At 44.2% G+C, this 13,119-nt stretch overlaps 1 protein-coding gene across 5 annotated transcripts in view; it reads left to right on the forward strand.

The window, feature by feature from the left end:
* MOB3B (MOB kinase activator 3B) overlaps nt 1-13,119 on the forward strand; it is a 230,711-nt gene that overhangs the window by 161,493 nt on the left and 56,099 nt on the right. For all 5 annotated transcript variants that reach the window (XM_061132103.1, XM_061132098.1, XM_061132100.1 and 2 more), the window contains exon 3: nt 5,629-5,831. In XM_061132103.1, coding sequence (XP_060988086.1) covers nt 5,629-5,831 — 203 coding nt within the window. The remainder of the gene's footprint in view (nt 1-5,628; nt 5,832-13,119) is intronic.

The following is a 13,119-nucleotide window of genomic DNA, read 5'->3' on the forward strand; positions in this document are numbered from 1 at the left end:
TCTGTCTTGCTGCTGCTGCTGAGTCACTTCAGTCGTGTCAGATTCTGTGTGACTGCATAGACGGCAGCCCTCCAGGCTGCCCTGTCCCTGGGATTCTCTAGGCTGGAACACTGGAGTAGGTTGCCATTTCCTCCTCCAATGCATGAAAGTGAAAAGTGAAAGTGAAGTCGCTCAGTCATGTCTGACTCGTAGCGACTCCATGGACTGCAGCCTACCAGGCTCTTCCATCCATGGGATTTTCCAGGCAAGAGTACTGGAATGGGGTGTCATTACCTTTTCCGGGTTCTATGTTAGGCTCACGTAGAGGCCTAAGCCACACCACTTGCCCCGAGGCCATCCTCGTCCTTCCTAGACAGCTAGATATCTATCACCTTTTTGCAGAACTCATCTGAACGCATCTAGCCAGCTTCTAGGAATCTGACATTTTCCAGCTTGAATCTGAGACTCAGGGGAGGTGCCGAGATTAGTCCGTGCTTACAAATCATTTAGAGACCTTTGGGTCAAACGTTGTTTTCCATGATCCATGTGTACCTGTCCAAGATTATTGTCGGAAGGTTTGTCTGGGTTATTATAAGACTAGTCAAACTTTAACTCCAAATCTATGCAGTCTATTCTGGCTGAGACTGCTGGTTAATATTGTCTGGTATTAACTTTCTAATTGAGTACAGTGACTGAAATTTAACTATCAATCACCCCCCTCCCCTGAAACAACTATATGGAAAGGTAAAGATGGGAGGTTTTCATGATAAAAGGAGGGGTTTCGGAGTTTTTCTTCCCACCCTCTAGGCTAGATCAAAATGTTCTTCATCTCAGAGCCCTCCTCCCCAGAAGATCATTGTGCAGCCTTCCATGCCAGGACCCGATCAGGTCTCTGGGAGAAAGCTATCATTTCTGCTGTAGGCTTTTTTCCTCCTCCAAATAGGAGACGATGGATTCACATCTCGACTAAGTAAGACCACTGCAGTCTTATGGCTCAGTTTTGATTGATGAGTATTCCCTATCTAGCCCTGTGCCAGGTGCTTTAAAAGATGGGATAAAAGTATAAGACAGCCCCTTTGTTCAGGGAACTTACAGTAATACAAGACATAAATATGAGAAATATGTAGAAAATAATGCAAGGCTGAATATAATCCAGGGCTTAATCAAGTGCCTACTACTCTAGTTCTTTGCAAAATGATGCATTAATACCAAGACTGCCCTCCTGAAAATACATGTGCAGGAAGAATTTAATCCAAAAGTATGTTACAAAGACTGTTTGGTCCATGCAATACTAAAACTTAACAGTTCACGAGAGTATTTCCTGTCTGCAGAGTATTAGCAAAGGCTTTTACGTGTGTGGATTTAATCCTCACAACCACCTGAGCTACAGATAATATTCACATCCCTGTTTCTTTCACGATGGGGAAACTGTGGGTTAGACATACTAAGTTGTTTGGGTATCACTATCTTGTTACTGGATAATAGAGCCGGAGATGAAACCTAGGAAGTCTGATTAGAGACTTTTAAACCAGTTGCTATTATAGGTAAAAGGAAGTTCCAGAGTTAAATAGAACTTTTGACTACAGGCATTCTCAGATTCTTTACTATGGTTAGGTATATTGCAAAGTTTTATAAAAAGCATTTTTAATAAATATAAGGTCAAGTATAGCTTTTAACCAAGGATCTCCCAGAATTAGTCTTTTTTAAGACAGACCTTGGGAAACACAAAAAGGAGGGTCCCCAGTATCTTATGTACAAAGAGAAGCTGAAGGAACAAAAGGAGGCGGTTGGATACAGTGTTGAGTGAGTCAGTGATGCCCCATGGAACACACAGGCTGCCCTCTGCCCTGAGCCTTGCATGGCCTCCTCAGCTTCTGGCTGCCATGGTAACAAGCCCAGTGTCCATTTGAGATGGTTCATTAGCCTTTCGTTCTTCCTACTGCCAGGTTGCATTCATTTAAAGCAAGCAAACATTTTTTGAGCTCCTTCTACAACCCAGGTACTGAGCTAAGTGGAGGTCAAACAATGATCATCTCAACAGTGAGGCTGCCTATGCCATGGAGCTGTAGTAGCCGGATGCCAAAGAAAGAGCCTGAGTCTTGTTCAGAGCCAAACCACTCCTCTACCTCCTGGGCCAGGCAAACACTTTAACTGAGCTAAGCCACAGTTACATTAAACAAACAAACAAAACACTGAAATATCACTGCCCAGCGTTTCACTGGGAATACGTCACAACACACATACACATATCAAGACTCTCTCAGAGTTCAGTTTTCTGTGGCTGTTTCATGGGAACTGGGGTTTCCTGGTGGCTCAGCGGTAAAGAGTCCACCTGCAATGCAGGAGACATAGGTTCGATCCCCAGGTTGGGAAGATCCCCTGGCAGAGGAAATGGCAACCCACTCTAGTATTTTTGCCTGGGAAATCCCACTCCCTGCCATGTGCCCTAGCAGCTGGTAACAGGAAAGATAAGTGCACCTGAGGATATTCAGGCTACTCAGGAAGGGCTTGGGAGCTGGAGGTGTGTGCAGAACTCCAGAGCAACAACTCCAGATTTCAGGGTGCTGGGTCCTCATGGGCTGTGGAGTTAGACAATCCTGGGTCCAAAGCCCTCCATTCTTTGCCGGCTGTGTGACCCGGGGCAGCCACTTAATTTTCCAAGTCGGGTTCCTCATATGTGAGATGGTAACAATATCAGTACCTGGACTTGTTAAGTGTTCGTCGCTCCGTCATGTCCAACTCTTTGCGAACCCATGGACTGTAGCCTGCCGGGCTCCTCTGTCCATGGGATTCTCCAGGCAAGAATACTGGAGTGGGTTGCCATTTCCTTCTCCAGGGGATCTTCCCGACCCAGGGATCAAACCTGCATCTCCTGCACTGCAGGCAGACTCTTTATGGTCTGAGCCATCAGGGAAGCCCAAGACTTCAGTGCTCAGTAAATGTTGGCTTTTACTCTCAGTCCCAGATCCATGGTCTAAGGCACCAGCCAAGGAAACATCTCTCTCAGGGCAGCAGAGTATTAGCTGACCTCTTAGTACTCAGAGCTGTGGCTCCAGATGGTGTGGACTTTTTTCACCCTTCTCTCCTCACCCCTTTCCTTTTTAAAAAATTATATTTCTGCACCACCAAAAAGTAACCTTGAGATGCCTTGTTACATTTAGCCTTTAAGCTGTGCTTTTATCCTTGGCAGAGAGTCACATGCCAAACATAACCAGATCTGTTAGATTTTATTTATTTATTTGGTTGCGTGGGTCTTTGTTGCAGCATGCAGGATCTTCATTGTGGCACATAGACTCTCTAGCTATGGCTCATGGGCTTAGTTGCTCTGGGGCATGTGGGATCTTCCCAGACCAGGGACCGAAACTGCATTCCCCTGTATTGCAAGGCGGATTCTTAACCACTGGACCCACTCGGCAAGTCCTAGATTGGTTATATTTTAGAATCAGACTGACTTGGTCCAAATCCCAGCCCTGCCACTGTTTACCTAAGTGGCCTGGAGCAAGTTCATCTGTGTTTGGTGTTATTCACTGGTGATGCAGGACTAGTAAACCCTACATCACAGACAGGTTGCCAAGGTAACCCATGTCAACCCCTGATACTGCCTCAGTGTTGTTAAAGGACTCCCCTTCTGATGGGAATATTCTTGAATGTGGATGAAGGGAGATTCCATCATCTCTAGGTCTTGGGCCTCTTTGAAGGCTCCAGAGCCTCCCCGAGCCTGGCAACAGTGGTCTTCACCAGCCCCTTTTCATCAGTGGAAACCATCTATCAGCTCTGGGAGGGGCTGCCCTCCACCTTGTCCCAGCTCTGCCTCACCCCACCCCCAAACCCCAGCATCTGTTGCCCAGACAGTCAGCTGCCAAGCTGTGCCCCAGTCTCTCCCTGTGGTTCATTTGATATGTTGCCATTTTGTTCTAGGGAAAAAAGCCAGTATCAGTGCTGCGTAATGGGGAGGCAGACCCTGCCTCTGCCAACTGCCAGGTGTGTTTCATCTCGCATCCTACCCCAGGGGTCCCAGGCGATCCCGTTACCGACGTCTCTCACCAGACAGCTGTGATTAGGACTCAGCAGAGGCACAGACAGCAAAACTCCAGGCTTCCTGGGGACCAGGGCCATGCCCTGAGCACTGCTCTGCAATTCTGCTGAAAGGCAGGTGGTCATGTCTACCTTTTCCTGATAAGGGCTCCCTTATAACAACAGCTAGATGGTCCGGATTTTACAAAACAGAGAGATTCGGGGGGTGGGGGTTGTCATTCCCATTTAGCAAGCTCTTCCCATGTACCAGGCACTGTAGGATTTTAGACATGTTGACACTCTCCTAGCCATTTAAGAAAGTCTCTATTTTCTGAGTATCACTTCTAGTCCTTACAACAGTTGGTATTTTCACCCTACCTATGGAAAAACGGAAGCTCAGAGAGGTTAAATAACTTGCCTGGAGTCGAACAGCTGGAAAAGGATCAGTATAGGAATTTAAAGGCTATCTGACTTCGGAATCTATGATGTCACTACCTAAGGACAGTGTAAATAACGATAGCTTAAGCAGTGTTTGAGATGGAGAAAGAGTGTGGGCTTGGGATGCTGCTATCTGTTGCTCTGACCAAGCTGGGAGTGGTGGTCATCAGACGGGAAACCTGTGTAATTCCTCTGACCACCCACCCAGTCTGTGTTGTGAACAACGCCCCCCCCAACTCTCACCTTCCTCAAGAAGAGGAGGTGACAGTAACTGTCAGGCAAAGTTTCCATGAGGTTTTGTTGCATTTTCACACCCCAGAAACAGTGGATCTCAGGGAAAGTTTAGACCAGAATTTGCAAACTGGTAGTTTTCAGGATAAGTTATCCCTGGAAAGATGTTTTGTCTTGACCTGTGGTATATTTTTTTAACTTCAGGTTAATTGCTATCATTTTACTATGATTATTATTATTATTGTCCCTTTTGGCTGCAAGGCATGTGGGTCGACCAAGGAATGAACCTGCAACCCTTGCAGTGGAAGCTCAGAATCTTAACCCCTGGATTGCCAGGAAAGTCTCAATATCATTTTAAAAACAGAACTCCAGAGAATTCACATAGAACCCCGGATTTCTGAATCATCTTGAAGAACCAGAAGATCTAGCAGCCCCGGGCCTCTGTCCCCACATGACCACCACTGGCTGAGTTGTGCATTGACTGCTTCCTTTGATGAGAAGGGGCTTTCGGATTTCTGCAGCCCCCACCCCTCCTTGATGCTCTGTGTCAGGAGTGCCAGTCTCCCTGGAGCATCACCCTCCTCCTACCAGTTTTCCTATATTAAAGATAAGAAGAAAAAGAACTTTCTTGGGCTCTATGAGTGGGAAAAGTAAAAAAGAATGCATATTTCAAACTAAAAATCATTATTTCTGCATGTCTATATGTACGAAAAAAGATACCACCAAAGAAGGAAGCCTGACCCTCTTCCTTCATTTTTTCAGTCTTTTTCCTGGTTGTTGGCGTTTGAATTTAACACCATTTCGGCCACCTTTTCAGGCCGTGTCCAGTGGAGTTGCCCACACAGAGCCAGGCATCTGCAGGCTGGCCTGGGAGACTTGTCCTGGGCTGGTCTCCAGGCTGAAGCATGTGCTCGGGGCCCGCCAGAGCATCCCCATCATGGTTTTGTTCCCTTTTCCCTTCTCCAGGTGTTCCCTTCCCAAAGAACTTCCTGCAGATCTGCAAGAAGATCCTGTGCCGCCTCTTCCGGGTCTTCGTCCACGTCTACATCCACCACTTCGACCGGGTCATTGTGATGGGTGCCGAGGCCCACGTCAACACCTGCTACAAACACTTCTATTACTTCGTCACGGAGATGAACCTCATAGACCGCAAGGAGCTGGAGCCCTTGGTAAGTGTCACTGTGTACTGGCTACACCCAGGTCACCCCAGGAGGTTGACCATTTGTCACAGAACACTGCCATGCCCCTGCACTGATGGCCAGCTGCTGACTGGAAGATTGCAGAATTGCGCAGGATTTAGGGGTCAGGTAAAGGTCAGGATATGCCAAGATGTGCACAGCATTCAAGGACTGAGATTGTCACGGTTTGGGCCAGAGGGAGTAGCTTTAAAAAAAAAAAACTTTTTCCTTTTGAATATTTATTTGACTACGTCTGGTTTTAGTTGCAGCATGCAGGCTTAGTTGCCCATGGATGTGGAATCTTAGTTCCCTGACTAGGGATCGAACTCTCATCCCATGCATTAGAATGGATTCTTAACCACTGGACCACCAGGGAAGTCCCAGGAGTAGCTTTAGTTCTCACCTATTTACTTAACACCATAAATGGGCATCTTTGAGTTCTATGTCATCTGCTACGGTGGTTTCCAAAGAAGGTAATAAACATTTATTCAGTTGGTGAATAAATATTTAGCACCTACTGGGTGGCAGCTTCGAGAAACACAAAGTTAAGTTAAGCTGTCTTTGAGTAGCTTTTATTCCAGGGAGAAAGAGAGGTGAGCCCAAGATGAGAATACAGCGTCATGGGGACTTGACTTTTCATACTGAACCCCTGGCAGTGCAGTTTTAATGGAATATGTGAGAATTCAGAACACTTGGTTAAAAACACTTTGCTCTTATTGTTTAGGTGAATGAGGAGTTCTTTTATTTTCTTTCTAAGCTATCTTTACAGCTGGACTCAAACTGTGCTTTAGAAGTCAAGGGCCCCTAAAAAAACCCTGCATCTTTTGTAACGTGTATCATACGATGGATACCCTCATCAGAGCTATCTTTAACAGCTCTATTGAGTGCTGTCTTAGCCAGTATAACACAGTGCTTTATGGAAGAATCATGCTTTTTCTCTAAAACAGTTTAAAGTGGCAGTTTTTGGTAAACATAACTGACAGAGTAACTAACTTTGATCCAAGTCCACTTGAACAATGGCCAGAGTGCAGGGGCCAGACCAGTCATTTGCTAGCCTGTCTTCCTTTTTCTTTATGTACATTTTTTGTTGTTGTTGTTTTCTCAAAGATTGATTGATTGATTGATCTAATTTTGGGGCTGTGCTGGATCTTCATTGCCGCAGTTGGGTTTTCTCTAGCTATGACAAGGGAGGGCTACAGTCTAGTTGTGGTGCCTGGGCTTCTCCTGTTGCAGACTGCAGACTCTGGGCATGCGAGCTGCAGTAGTTGTGGCACATGGGCTCATTAGCTGCGGCTCCCAGACTCTAGAGCATGGACTCAGTTGCTCCCCAGCATGTGTGCCCTTCCTGGAGCAGGGATTGAACCCATGTCCCCTGCCTCAGCAGGTGGATTCTTAACCATTGGACCACCAGGGACGTCTCACATGTTCTTAAAATATAGGCTATAATTTATGTCTGGTGAGGCCAACAGATCCAGAGATGATGCCGTTAAAAAGATAGTTTGTTTTACTCACAGATCCCCAAAGAAGGGGGCACGCCACGGCAGGAGAGCCACGCAGGGAAGACACAGATTGGACGGGAAAACGTGGCACCTCTGTCGTGGTTTCCCTGGGAAGGAATGGGCGAGGCAGGGTAACGAGGCTAAACATGGGCTAATTTGAATCATTTCAGAAGGTTCTGGGGCGAAGGGGCTGCCCCAAGCTGTTCTCCTGGCCCGAGGGTGGTGAGAGAAAAGGAATTTTAGCCCTAAGTGTGAGCAGCCTTAGAGGAGGTGCTTGGGGCAGTGGACCCTGGATTGGTTGGTTTGTATTGACTGGTGAGTAAGGAGCTCAAGGATGAGTTGGTTACTATCTCTAGAAATTGGTGATTCCTGATTAAGGCCGTCCCTCCATTTTTCACAAGGCCCTGGATATTAAAGAATCAAAATACAAAAACCAGAAGACATGTTTAATGCATGTTTAGAGTTCCTGTATCTGGCAAAGAAGACATTGGGGAATGAACAGATGTTTTATACATCATTTTTAGAGTTTCTCAACTTGAAATCTATTATTAATGTTATGCTTTGGAATACATGGCAGAAAGCATGTTTTCTGTGCATCGCTCGAGTTCTGGAACAAAGCAAGACTTGCTGGGTCTTGTGTTATATCACTGGCTAAAGCATTCACTTTCTTCATTTTCTTTCACAACCACTTTCTAGAAAGCCCTTGGCAGGAACTAAATTGTCTCTGAATTCAGTTGGACATGTGGTGTGGAAAGGAGCTAAAACATATGATGGAGTTTAGCTCATTTGTAGAAAGGCTATTTTGAGTAAACAGAAAAGGTTGTGCAAATAGCAAAGGGAATTAAAAGCCTGGAAGGAATTGATAAAGCTAGTTTCAGGAAATGTCTAGGACAGAATGGACAGGGGTGGGTGAACAAGGGCAAGCACTCTCATCTCCAGAACATAGGTCTGCTTCCGGGAGTTTGGATCACCTTTGTTCTGTTGATATGTTCAGGTGGAGGGGGACACTTTCCCTAAAGATCCTCTTAGAGGACGAGATTCTTCCCAACACCCATGTTTGGGTTTCTCTGAGCTAAAGGAGCAGAAACACTGTTTGGAGAGAGGAGAATGTTAATTTCTTCTTTACATATGGAAATATGAAGGTCATTGTAGGACAGAGTTGAGTGTAAGCTAAGAAGTAGAGGGAATTAGACCTGACAGTTCAGCGGTTAGGACCTGGCGATTTCACGGCCAGGGCCCAGCTTCACTTCCTGCTCAGGTGCTAGGAACCCTCATTGCCAGGTCTGGTGAAGATCTCAATGATAGGCCACCCAACATGCTGTTATTGAACCCAGCCTCATTTAGTTCAGTACAGTTAATCAGTTGTGTCTTTTTGCGACCCCATGAACTGCAGCATGCCTGGCTTTCCTGTCCTTCACCAACTCCAGGAGCTTGCTCAAACTCATGTCCATTAAGTCAGTAATGCTACCCAACTATCTCATCCTCTGTCGTCTCCTTCTCCTCCTGCCTTCAATCTTTCCCAGCATCAGGGTCTTTTCCAATGAGTCAGTTTTTCACATCAGGTGGCCAAAGTATTGGAGTTTTAGCTTCAGCATCAGTCCTTCCAATGACTATTCAACACTGATTTCCTTTAGGATGGACTGGTTTGATCTCCTTGCAGTCCAAGGGACTCTCAAGAGTCTTCTCCAACACCACAGTTCAAAAGCATCAGTTCTTGAATGCTCAGCTTTCTTATAGTCCAACTCTCACATCCATACATGACTACTAGAAAAACCATTGCTTTGACTAGATGTACCTTTGTCGGCAAAATAATGTCTCTGCTTTTTAACATGATGTCTAGGTTGGTCACAGCTTTTCTTCCAAGGAGCAAGCACCTTTTAATTTCATTGCTGCAGTCACCATCTGCAGTGATTTTGGAGCCTAAGAAAATAAAGTCTCTCACTGTTTCCATTGTTTCCCCATCTATTTGCCATGAAGTGATGGGACCGAATGCTGTGATCTTAGTATTTTGAATGTGGAGTTTTAAGCCAGCTTTTTCACTTCCTCTTTCAGTTTCCTCAAGAGGCCCTTTAGTTCCTCTTTGCTTTTTGACATAAGGGTGGTGTCATCTGCGTATCTGAGGTTATTGATATTTCTCCCTGCAATCTTGACTCCAGCTTGTGCTTCATCCAGCCTGGTATTTTGCATGATGTACTCTGCATATAAGTTAAATAAGCAGGGTGACAATATACATCTTTGACAGAGTCCTTTCCCGATTTGGAACCAGTCGTTGTTCCATGTTCAGTTCTAACTGTGAATTCTTGACCTGCATACAGATTTCTCAGGAGGCAGGTCAGGTGGTCTGGTAGTCACATCTCTTTAAGAATTTTCCACAGTTTGTTGAGATCCACGCAGTTAAAGGCTTTCAAGAAAGCAAAAATAGATTTTTTTCTGGGATATTTGATCTCTGGTTCCTCTGCCTTTTCTAAATCCAGCTTGAACATCTGGAAGTTCTCAGTTCACATATTGCTGAAGCCTGGCTTGGAGAATTTTGAGCATTACTTTGCTAGTGTGTGAGATGAGTGCAATTGTGTGGTAGTTTGAGCATTCTTTGGCATTGCCTTTCTTAGGGATTGGAATGAAAACTGACCTCTTCCAGTCCTGTGGCCACTGCTGAGTTTTCCACATTTGCTGGCATATTGAGTGCAGCACTTTCACAGCATCATCTTTCAGGATTTGAAATAGCTCAACTGGAATTCCATCACCTCCACTAGCTTTGTTCGTAGTGATGCTTCCTAAGGCCCACTTGACTTCACATTCCAGGATGTCTGGCTCTAGGTGAGTGATCGTACCATCATGGTTATCTGGGTCATGAAGATCTTTTTTGTATAGTTCTTCTGTGTATTCTTGACACCTCTTTTTAATATCTTCTGCTTCTGTTAGGTCCATACCATTTCTGTTCTTTATTGTGCCCATTTGCATGTAATGTTCACTTGGTATCTCTAGGTTTCTTGAAGAGGTCTCTAGTCATTCCCATTCTATTGTTTCATTAACAGTGCCCAAAGTCTCTGAACCACCTGTCTTACTATTCTCTTATGGTCCAGGAAAGTATTTCCTCATATTGCGTCTTCCCATATCTAGAGTTACACTAGTACAATCATTGATCTCATATAGAACTATATATCATCATTATATCAGAGGCTCAGTTACACATATTGTAATGCAAGAAAAAACAATTTTGTAAAGCAGGCAATATAAAAAGCAAGTTAGCAGATGAATGAGGTCATAAGTAAAAGTATGTCAAGAACTTTGCTCCCCAGAAATAAAACAAACCAAAAAAAAAAAAAAGCCAAGTAGAGAAAGCTTTCCTTTGCATCAGAATACTCTCAGTTACAGCAGAGCCTCGAACAACACGAGTTCGAACTGCATATAAAGTCCACTTATATGCAGGCTTTCCTGGTGGCTCAGATGTTAAATAATCTGCTTGCAATGTGGGAGACCTGGGTTTGATCCCTGGGTTGGGAAGATCCCCTGAAGAAGGGAATGGCAACCCACTCTAGTATTCTTGCCTGGAGAATTCCTTGGACAGGGGGGCCTGGTGGGCTACAGTCCATGGGGTCACAAACAGTCGGACATGGCTGAGAAACTAACACTAACTATACCTGATATACTGTATTAGTGCACCATCCAAGGTTGGTTGGATCTGTGAATGCAGACCCATAGATACAGAGGAAACTTGGTCATGGAGGGCCTAACTATACATGAGACTCAGATTTTCAACAGCACAAAGGGTCGGGTCCCCTTACCCTCACATTGTTCAAGGGTCAACTGTATTTTCTACAACTGAGGAAGGGCCCCAGGGATTCTAACACCTAGCAGTGCCAGGTGCTGGCTTGAAATCTGAGTCACAGAAAGGCCTGGGACAACCCAGTGTTCTAGAGAAGAGACTCTTTGGGGGCATGGGGAACAAAGAGTGATTGGATTGACCAGGAATTATTAACAGTGGTTGTTTGCAAGAAGGAACATCAGTTTTCTTCCCAGAAGTTTATAGTTCTTTAAATTTTGCTTGAAACAGTAGCCTTCTTACCTATTTTATTAATCTTAATTACAGAGAGATTAATTGCAATGCTTGTACATATTGATAACAAGTGCTTTTAATGCTTAACTGTCTGAAATTAGGTATTCATTTCCCACAAACCAAAACCTATAAAGTAACAGAAAAAGATATTGAGGGTGTTTCTAAAGACAGTCATTATATATTTTCAGTCTGGATACTTAGCACAATTCAGTATCCATTAAGAATACTGCACTTGTGGACTGTTATTATTGAAATGAGCACTTTCAATAATTGACAGTGCTTGAACAATGAACTTCCAATTCTACTGTTGCCAGGCACATATTAAAATCAGTCATATTATATCAAATGAACACATTTTATCTGATTTGCATGTATCAATTACCCTAGATATGCAAAGCAAGTTACCCAGATGTTCTCACTGTATAAAAAAGATGAGTTTTGAGAATTGACAAATGCAGTCTAAAAAATATAATGAATCGTACTCGTTTTTTGGCCCTTGAAGGAGTCAGGCATTTGGCCTCCTGTTCTAGTACATTCTGTAGAATCGAATGCAGCTAGAGGCCAGAAGGGCAGCACTTGTCCAGCCAGTTTCCTTTTGAATATCAGCAGTCCCAGAGCTCCCGCATCTCCAGTGGGACATTCCTAATGTCAATTCCACAATGGAGAACACAGAAACCCCACCTCTTGTTTCTTTCTGCCATGTTTCCACCACGTACAGCCACACTCCTCTGCACCCAGAGCCCACTGTGTTGCTTTTGTCTGCTGTGGGCCAACTGCCCTGCACGGGTTGTGTTGAGGGCCCAGCATCCCACAATGGTAGGAGGTTCAGTCTCAGACTGCTTAAAGACGAGGTTCAGACTCTCTGGGTTCAAGCCCTGAACCATTCATTCACCAACATGCAATCTTGAGCAAGGCTTTTCAAAACCTTATTTTACTCATTTGAAAAATAGGTATAATATTAATAGAATTGCTGATTCAGATGGTAAAGAATCTGCCTGCAATGTGGGAGACCCCAGTTTGATGCCTGGGTTCAGAAGATGCCCTAGGGAAGGAAATGGCAACCCAATACCGTAGTCTTGCCTGGAAAATTCCATGGATGGAGGAGCCTGGCGGGCTACAGTGCATGTGGTTGAAAAGAGTTGGACATGACTGAACGACAGCACTTTCACTTTCAAAATTTAAACAGGTTAGGTGCTTAAGAAACTTGATAGGTGCTTAAGAAATATTGGCTGTTGAATGAGATAATCAATGTACAGTGACGTGCATATAGTAAGCAGAGGTACCCTGATTCTGCCTTCCTCGGCTCACATGGCCTTTTGCTATCCTCAGGATCTCCTCGGTAGCCTTGTAACAGAGATAGTTCATTGTATTTGTATCAGTGTCTTCCATGGGTTGTCAGCTCTTTGAGATGATGTTGTTGATGTTGCCAAGTACATAATAGGTGTTTAATGTGGTTTTTTTTCTCTTTCTTTTTTATTTTTTAAATTATGATACTACAATAACACATTTATAGGAGACTTGGAAAATACAGAACAAGGTTACATTTAGTTCCACTAAATATTACAATTATTTTTTAAAATAGATAAGTTAAGATTTTTAGGTGGAGTTTTAATATCAAACTCTTGAAAATTAATAGAATGAATATACAGTGAAGTAGAAGGATATAGTAGACCTGAAAAACACCATGAACCATTTCAACATAATTAAGACTTATACAATTTTC

This window comes from Dama dama, chromosome 29 (assembly GCF_033118175.1).
Source record: "Dama dama isolate Ldn47 chromosome 29, ASM3311817v1, whole genome shotgun sequence".
NCBI lineage: Eukaryota > Metazoa > Chordata > Mammalia > Artiodactyla > Cervidae > Dama > Dama dama.